General features: G+C 40.4%; 1 protein-coding gene across 7 annotated transcripts in view; it reads right to left on the bottom strand.

Moving 5' to 3' along the window:
• Positions 1-832: 832 nt before the first annotated feature.
• The window catches only part of kcnh2b (potassium voltage-gated channel, subfamily H (eag-related), member 2b), a 244,371-nt gene continuing 235,390 nt past the window's right edge, over positions 833-9,813 (bottom strand). For 6 of the 7 annotated variants that reach the window (XM_067578724.1, XM_067578726.1, XM_067578719.1 and 3 more), the window contains 3 exons: positions 9,229-9,334; positions 9,040-9,147; positions 833-7,481 (listed from right to left, as the gene is read on the bottom strand). In XM_067578724.1, the coding sequence (XP_067434825.1) occupies positions 7,041-7,481; positions 9,040-9,147; positions 9,229-9,334 (655 nt within the window). In that variant the 3' untranslated portion in view covers positions 833-7,040. The remainder of the gene's footprint in view (positions 7,482-9,039; positions 9,148-9,228; positions 9,335-9,813) is intronic. The other variant, XM_067578725.1, reaches the window with a different exon arrangement.

The following is a 9,813-nucleotide window of genomic DNA, read 5'->3' as shown; positions in this document are numbered from 1 at the left end:
TTGCCAATATGGAGTCTGACCTAATACTTATTATATTTCTAATTTTCCCAAACAGCTTCACATCCATACTAAAAGTAGAGTAAACCTTCATTAAAGTGAGTAAAATCATTTATATATGACTGACAGCAGAATGTCTCTCTTTGATAGAAAATACCATGCATCACAGGTTTACTTGGATGGTTTTCTGTAACATTTTGTGTTGTATGCGATATGATATCTGTGCAGAGGAGAGTCAGTGTGAATCTGCTGTGACAGGAAGCTTTGGGGGAGGATTTACTGAGCCTCTTTTCATCTCTAGTATGAGCAAAATACTTTAGTTTCGGATCTGTATTCAACAGCATAACTTTAAGGATGAGTTTAAGGTGGGCCACAGGTGTTCTGGTAAGAAATAAGAAGGGCCTTTGTGTCTTTTGGGTCTCATGATCTGTTCATGCTTGCTGCTCTGTTTTAATAACAGTTATGCACATTTCAGTGTTCAGAAGAAACTTGTGGAACGATTTGTATCAATGTGGAGCTATAACTATTTTATTCTTGTCCTTGTAGGCATGTTTAATTTATTAATCTAAGGTTGAGTGGAAGAAGTTGATCAAATTTGCTTCGCAGGAAATATTGTATTAGAGTGATTAATCAGTGTGGCCGTTGTGTGAGTTTTAATACCTCATTATGTATTTATGACACAGAATGATTTCAGGCTTGTCTGAAAACCTGATTCATGTTTCTTCCAGTAGACAGAAGCAGATTGTTCTTCAGGACTAAAATGTGGAGAGAAAAGGTAAAACTTCTAGTCAACAGTCCTGTAATGCATCTAAGAATCAGTCCAGACATGACAATCTTGCTTTCAAAGAGGTTTATTGAAAGAAATATTTTGAAATTTTATAAAGTTCAACCATTGATAATGCTATCACACAATCAGAACCTGGAGCTGCACCAACATTTGATATAAATAATGTATTATGAACTTCTAAGCACTCCATTAGCCAACCCAGTATTATAATTCTATGACTGTCAGAATTCCAGGGACCGCCACAGAGTTTACACTATTAAAAAAGATCTGCTATTTTCACAACATTTGTGAGAGTTTTTTCGGGACATCTGTGCTTTTCAGCAAAAAACGTGTTAACAGATTTTAACACCTTAGGCACTGAAAAGAAACACGACAGAGGTGTGGTCCCAAACTGCACTCAGATGTGTTGATAATAGACTTTCTTAAGAGTGTAGCCCCTCTCAGCTGCGCCAAAGCAGGGTTTGTAATATTTTAGGTGCACTTGATTTAACTTCCCAAGCCTGAGAGGAGCACAGGTAAGGTAAATCAAGCGCTCCTAAAGATTTGGGAAACACTTAACAGTTCTGCCCAGGACTGCCACACATGCATCACTCCATTAAAGTGGTTTGCAACCAAAGATACAAATATACAATATAATATTGTATCATCTAGGATCACTATATTTGCAGCTATTCAGTATCCCTCTCTTCCATGACCTGGAAGTAGTATGTATATATATGTATATATAAATATGACTCTCCCGTAACCCGGAAGAATTCAGTGTTTCACTCTACACACAGTTTGCAAGCATACAGCAAAAATCAGCTGCTTTGCACATCAAACCCTCTCATTGCTGGATGATTCTCAGTGCAGCATGCAAGTAAAAATGTGCACAATATTAAAAGTAGCTTCATCATCCTCATCCTAATCGTCCTCCTCCTCCTCATGATCGTATGGACGGCTTTGTCCACGTTTTTTTTTTTTTTCTCAATAAGGTGATTATTTTCATAAGAAAATTAGAGCAGACTTTATTTATTTAGTATATTTTCCTCTATAGTATTCTGCATTTCAAAGCATGCCAAAGAAATTTTTCAGTTTCTGCATAGTGCTGGCTATACGAGTGCCAAAGAGTTTGATTCCTTTACAAGTAGTAGAAGTTAGTATGTACAGGCAAGGAGTGACAGAGCAGATCCAGTGTTGTGTAAACGGTACCAAACCCCCCCTCCCCAAGTGCTCAAAATATCTACAAATACAGGACCCAAGTCTGTCAGAACTCATAGAAAGTTGAACAGAGCTGAAAAAAGCTCAGCAATATGGAAGAGCCATTAAGCGAGGTGTGTGTGTGTGTATGTGTATAGGTGTGTGTGTGTGTGTGCGCAGGTGTGACTGTAAGCGCGTAAGTTTGTGTGTGTGTGTGTATTCAAATGCAAAGGGGAATAAAACACTCTAACCTCCTTAAATACCCTCCCCCAACAAACACACCCATTCCCCATCCCCTCATGGATGTAAATCCATTCTTTTTTTTTTCTTTTTTTTTCTCAAAGTGCACCCTCTACTGTTATAATATGCAGTATGCATTACATAAATGTATTCTCTAGCATTGAATATTCCACTAAGGTCTACCGTCACGTACAAGGTCAAAGAAGAAGAGTCGACAACAACCACATTCTAGATTTGAGGTCATAGTTCTGAATGTAAAGATACAGTTCAGGCCACTAGGTGACTGTTATTGAATACTAACAAAACACTCGCTACAGTACATGAGATGGCGAGGAGAGCCCACTTCTGCGAATCAGTACCTCAGCACTACACTGTAAAAAAAAAAAAAAAAAACAGATTCACTGGTAAAGAAGTCCATGAAACTCCAGATTCACTGGATATTTGCAGTCAGGAGTGTTTTGTAACGGGACTTGACTGACACACAAAACAGCTGTAACCTGTTCTCCATTCTTCCTCGTTTGTGGACAAATTGCAGAGTGGAAGGGGAAGCTGGGACTGCTGGTGAGAACTAACTGAGGGTGATGGCTATGTCAGCAAACCAAATAAAACACAACAACAACAAGCAGAAAGGGTTCAGTAGTAAGAAGAACTCAGTAGATCTGGTCAGTGTCAGCTTATCATTATAGCTTTGGACATCCGTGATGCATTCACTCACATTTTAACTACAGACTGTTGAACACAGTGACATGTCCAGTCAGCTTTCATCTGCTAGAATCACTTTTTACACAGCAACTCTCACCTTTTAGAATAATTCTCTGGGTTCAAGTTTTCACAACCGTCCTGATCACACCCCCCCCAAAAATTCTTGTCAAGTCACTTAAAAAATATCCCTGGTTGAACTTTAAAATCACAGATAAGCCGACTGCATTTACACCTTCGTTTGAAGTCAGATGTTCAGCCGACACTCTGTTTTAAATGTCTCAAAAGAGAATTACATGTGAGTTTAAAATGTCACCAGTGATCATTTGTAACAGCGTTCACTTGCTTTGGTTCGATACTAAAGTGCAGCTTTACAAAGTGTGACACCGGCTGCTCACACGCAGCCACACGGTCCAATCACTGCACAGGCAGAGACACTGACAACAACTGTGATAAATAGGCAACATGCACAATGTGTCTTGAATGTGACTTCTCTGCATTTTGGAATTGATCAGTTTAGAATTATTGATAATAATAATAATGGTTATTGCTCAGCAAGCACTTATACCCATAAATATTGAATAAATATTGAAAGGTTGTATGAGCGTCAGATTCATCAATACAGTATGAACAAAAGAACATGGGAAGAGACATGTTAACACAAAAAAAACCTTCACTTACTCCATCAAATGACCTGTTCATGATATCATATTAGATACAATCCAAAGACAAGAAAAATAATCCTACAACCAAATAAATAAATAAAATAGCTTAGACCAGCAAGCAGCAAAACACAGTCTTCATAATTCTGCATTAAAGGGAAAATCCACCAGAATGAAAGTTTTAGGATGTGACTCGTTTTCCTCTTTTCTTTGTTGGTTTGGATTTATCAGACGAAGCGAAATGAACCCTATGACACCGATGACACATTCCTGAGTCTTTATTAAACATCTGCACTGTTTCAAAAATAAAGTGCTAAAACATTAACAGATGTGATTAAGCTGCTACAAGTCTCATGTCTTTCAAGGACTATTGCACTTCAGCAGGCCTGCCCTCCTCTGCTATGACTCACTTCTTCATGGTGTGGAACAGGAAGGGAAACTTTGAATCAGGGAAGACGATTTGGAGATGTCAGATATAGTTTTTTTTCCCCTTCATCTTGATGATTTTAAACTATAAAGTGATAAAGAGTTATTTCAGTGAAGTTCCATTTCATGAGGGTATCATTGCACCTGCTCTTGTTATTATTTTCTACATCCCTGCCTACAACGGGGTATAACTAAACTCCAGAGTCTAAAAGCGGCACCACTACACCTTCATTTCCTTCACCACCTTTTGAAATCCACAATCTTGCACCAGATTACTGTCATTTGAACGTTATGACACTGCAGCATCACATAATCATAGATTCTAAATACAGTATCTTGTATTTAATGTAGGTTAGAAGGTGAAGTGTATGTGTAGGGATACATTTTAGAGTTGGAGGCCAGTTCAGTTGTGTTTCAGTCACCTAAAAGGTAGGATTAATTTCAATTTACAACTACCAGCTATTGCCAAAAAAAAATCTACCACCTGTGTAAACATAGCCAACTTTTTAAAGATCTATCAATATGAATTTGTCATAATATTGTGTTGTATTGCCTCCTTTTGTACCTTACCAGCTGTTAAACCTCTTAGTGGGTTTCTTTGTATGTTTTTGACACACAGTAATTGCTACTATAAAAGGAAAAGCTTTCATGATATTTCATTAAAAATGAACCAACAACCCTCATCACAATCATGCAAACGTAAGATCACTTATAAACAAAAGAAATCATATCCTTCAGTGATAATTTGTCGTTTTCTTGTCAGGATAAATGTATCTGGTGTGTGGCGAGTTGCTGCAGTGCTGTGCTGCCTCCCATCAGTGCGTTATAATGCAGGTAGATGAAAGGTGGAGAACAGGACCAAAGATTTCCTCATCACTTCTACACATTACCATCACTTGTTCTAATAAACCGCTGTTATTCGTCAGGTACTGTGTCTGAGGCCAATCTGTATCACGCAGCATTACAGTACAAATATTATTTCTGCACTGAGCCGAGTGAAACCTGAGGAGTGATAACTAGTGTAAAGTCTCACCATATTTAGAATTGTGACCCCCCAAAGCTATAAACTGCCATGATCCTGGACAGCGCAGTGTGACAGCTGGTTGGATGTGAAATTAATTAATTAACTGCGGTCTGTCAGCTTCAATGACAAACCGGTTGGTGCATACATCTGTGCATATGCTGCATTTCTTAGTTTATATTAATAATAAAGTGGTAATGTGGTCACCATCTGTGTGTGAGCATCATCATACCCCCACACAGAACCTTAGCGTGTCAGAGGCCTGCTAACAGCGCATGACGAGGATGGGATGTATTTTTGTGGGAAGCAATTAGAAAAATGAAATGAAATTAAACAGCTACAGTGCTACTGAATCATTTCTTCTTCTTGGGTTCACTACTGCTGTAGAAGTGAGAAGTCTTGGATGGACTTAGATGACCTCATAAGTATATTTAAACTTACATTGTAAAGGGTTTTATTTGTGCCATCTAGACTCATAAAGCAAACACAGAATCTGTCTTTTGTCTGTTTAGCCACTAAAATCAGCTTTGGGGGCAAAGAAAACTAATTTGCCCCTTAAAATTAGAATCCAGTGACCCTCTACAGTGTGTGAAGCAAACGTACTGCGCCATGCTCTGCAGACTGAAAAACAAAAAACGAGGACAAACGCGCACACATAAAAAGCTTTGGACCTGAACTTAGCACACACACATAGTAAGATTAAAGCGCACTCACTCGTCTCTTCGTGCCAGTGTTTGCATATTGTACTGTACATAGAATAATGGCGCATTCGGCTGGTCGTCGTAAACTGGCAAACTTGTATATTTACGTATCACATGACAAAACTCGTATGTACAAAGTAAAAGCATTCTGGGTGCTTGCTCAGGTGAAAAAAGTAAGGACCAATGAAATCTGAGGTAGCAAATTCAACCGTGATAAACTAGAACTCACTGCTGACTTCATCTCTTCATAGTGTTTGATGATCAAACATGACTTTTCCTCTACTTTAACTCATAGCTCATGAAATTAGTAAGTTGGGATTTCCTACTTGTTTACATATTTAGTTAGTTGGTTTTTTTTTTCTTGGTGCAATTTTCTCTTGGTAAACTTGTAAGTTTGCCAGTTTACCTGTTTGTGACACTGCCTAAGCATGCCATATGTTCTTCACTCACTAGCAAATCTCTACAATGTTTATGGTAGGGCAGCTGATATGTTCGTCAAGAAAATTCATGGCTTTTAACCCTCCAGTTCCCACCCCTGAGGTGCAAACCAGTCAATCCAGTGTGCTCATGGGAAGAGGGGAGCATTAGCTCCGCCTCTTGGGGCAGGACATCAGGGGGAAGGAACCAATGACAGAATGGGACAGTAGGTTTTCTGTTAGGCCAGCTAACACTACGATTTACCAACCAGTTTGTGAGTTTATCGGAAGCGCCACGGACATATAGAATAGAATAATCATTATATCAATAGGAGTTTCAGTGCAAGACGTAAATGGCTACTTGTTTGGTCATTATTCTGTCCGTTGTTGTCTTTGCTTGTTCTCGTTAGTCATCCGACACTGGATACAGCAGTAAAGGGATTCTTCTACAGGATAGCAGTCATTTATTTGTGTGTGGAGGCGTCACCCTCGGCGGATGACTGAGAGGTCCAGACCAGATCGGTCTGGGTTGACCCGGACTGTAATCATTAAGAGGCAGAGCTTGTCTCCGCTCTGTTTGTGGTTTTGGTTAAAGGTTGTACCATTGTGGAGTTCAGAAAGCTCCAGGTGTGAGGAGAGGGGGGGGACTCGTGGAGGAGAGAGATGGAGAGAGGCCTCAATCCTTTCCTTGACCCTCCCGCCTGGCTTCACTCTTTCTGAGCAGTGTGTCCTTACTTGAGAGGTCAGAGGTTGAATTTGGATGGTGAGACATAGCTAGGTGGTAGGTACAGTATAGGTGCCTCCAAAGTGCCATGAGGACCGGTGGAAATGGGAGGGACTTGAGGATAAACCGTCTCTCTCTTTCACTCTCTGTATCCCTCCATCTCACTCTCCTCCCCCTTCACCTCTTCCTTAGCTCCCCCCTGGGTCAGAGCTGTGTCTCTGTGGTGTCCGTGAGTCCAGAGGTGTCTGTGGTTCTTGGAGGGACAGCCTCCTTTGGGTTTCGGGATCCAGGGAAGATACCCCAGCTGCAGCCGCTGGCTCAACCCCAGCCCCCATACACACCCCCGAACCAAAGTCTAACTCTGCTCCTAAGCTGGACCCCATCGCAGGCTGTGACCCCACTGCTGCCCCACTACCTAAATCTAACCCTAAACCTGAACCTACCGCTGGACCTGAAATGACTGCAGCCCCTGTTCCCAGTCCAAGCTCCAGCTCCAGATGCTGCCCCAGGCTGTCCAGGCCAGAGGGGGCGAGCTGGCTCTGGGTGGTGTTGATCAGTGGTGATTCCTGGGGCTGCAGAGAGTCAATAGACTTGGCTGGGAACTCCTCAAAGTCCTGGGAATCCAAGATCTGCAGGGAAAGAGACAGAAAACTAGTGAAGTACTCACTAATGGTAAAACAGCACCTTCTCTGCCACACAGCATCATTTATTTCATAATTTATTTATTCATTTATTTATTTATTCATTCATTTATTGATAGAATGCCATTTTAAACACAGTAATCCAGTAGAGACCTAATTTATTGATATTATATTTCAATATCGATCCAGCTCACTACGATGTGCTACAATGCCAAAAGGCTCATGCCAGTTTAAACACAGCTGGCATGAGCCAGTGCAGTTTGTCAGATCAGCTGACATGAACAGCTGATGTCTCCCCAGCAGCAGGCAGCTGCTCCCACAATGTTGGTGCAACTTTCCAAATAGACTTTATTTGGATAAACTGACTACGTATTGAGAGTCTACATGGTTACTTTCTTGCCTGAAAAAATATTAAAACTTAATAAAGTGATATATTAACAGTCCTGCAGCATAAATTTCAACTGCATTCAGCCTGGCTCCACCATTATTGGGCAGCTCTACTTCTTCTTCCTGTCATGTTGGACTGAGGTTCAGACTGGATGCTACAGTGACTCACTATCACCCCTGTGGTACAAAGTGGTATTACGAGACAGTACAGGCCGAAGCTAGCTGGTTAGCATGTGAACTTCAGTAGATATCTATGCAACACAGTATGTCTTTGACATAACATCAAATCTGTTATTTCTTCACATTCTGTTGATAATTTTAGTAAATTTGGGAATGTTTTAAACTAAAATTCTGGCCAATTCTTACACATTATACCTTTAAATGTCTGTCTAAATCCTGTCCACGCCTTCCCGCAACAACAGATCCACACTTTTATGGATAAATGTTTAAATTGCTTCACTAATTTTAATGTGGACCTAAAGTGTGCACTGTAAGTTGTAAAGTAAGAACTAAAATAAATATTGGATCATAAAACGTGGTCAGGACATCCAGTCTCACACTGATAATACCTGCACCTTAGTACAGAAGTGACAGAGATGAAGTGACAGAGATGAAGTGACAGAGATGAAGTGACAGAGATGAAGTGTCGATGTGGAGGAGTCAAAGACACTTCTGCACAAAAACCTGGTCTCTAGTCATAAGGATATGAATACATACATTTCATATGTTCCATTTTCTATTCCAAACATGATTAAAACCAACTTCACTGACTGAGTCAGGTTACATAAAGGTCTGTTAAAGTAAAATATTATAAAATTGCAACAACAGAAATGTCTAATTTGTAATACAAACAGAATTTTAGAATGACGTATTGTTGTATAATTAGTTATTATTAGCACTACTTCCAGGATATGCCGGGGGGTATTCCAGTTCCTAACTTTAACTGGGTACTGAGATTCAAAGACATTCAAATGAGCTCTGTTGTCTTAAGAATGCCTGAGGATGAACACAAACATGGTGTTCAGTGTCTCTGATTTATATTCACTATATTCCCAAAACACTGCAGACCAATCACAGTGTTTCACAGAACCCAATCAACAGTCAAATGACAGTAAAGTGAAGTATGTAATGTATCATTATATATGTAAATGTGCTTCACCTCTGACAAAGAGGCCAGAATATCTGTCTCCAGAGGTGTAGCAGGCTGCACCAGTCTCTCTCCTGGACCTGGTCCTGGTCCTGGACCCGGACCAGGATAAGGTGAGGCCTGTGGAGGAGACAGCATCTTGTTTCTATACATAGCCCCTGGGTCAGTGAACTGTGTGTGTGTGAGTGTGTGTGTTATTACCTGAGGTGGTGATGAGACTGCGCTGTAAGCAGGGGGAACCAGGGCCATCTGTCTCTGCAGCAGCTGCATGATCGCTCCGATGTCTGTTGACATGCGACTCTCCAACCTGCACACAGTATGCAGATGATCAGCTGTTTATGACTACAGGAAGGACACATGCTCTTATTCATTTTCTCTGTTCCAGGAGAAATAATTGAGCTGTATAAGTTCTCAAGGTCACTCAATCTTTCATATTTAAGAGAAAATTGCTTTTTTTGTTGGGGATTGTTATTATTATGGCTAAAGGGACACAATGACATCAAGTTCATTGGGACGAGGATCACAAGTGGTCAGACAAGCACAAAAGGTGTAAAAAACTCCAAGCTCTTATTTGAAGGGAGAACATAAAAAAACAGACCTGAAAAGTCAATTATAATTGCTCAGTTCAAAGACAAACTATAGCTGTGCCTGAAACCACTCCCCCATTCACTACTGCCTATATAACAGACACACAGTAGGTTAAACTCTATAGTGAGCAGTAAAATGAGATTTTGACACTTGAATCATTACCAGTGTGTGTCACTACTGATGGATGTAGTGTTGCAC

This window comes from Thunnus thynnus, chromosome 21 (genome assembly GCF_963924715.1).
Source record: "Thunnus thynnus chromosome 21, fThuThy2.1, whole genome shotgun sequence".
Lineage (NCBI taxonomy): Eukaryota > Metazoa > Chordata > Actinopteri > Scombriformes > Scombridae > Thunnus > Thunnus thynnus.
The sequence above is the reverse complement of the archived record's forward strand: the minus strand, read 5'-3'. Positions and strand labels throughout refer to the sequence as shown.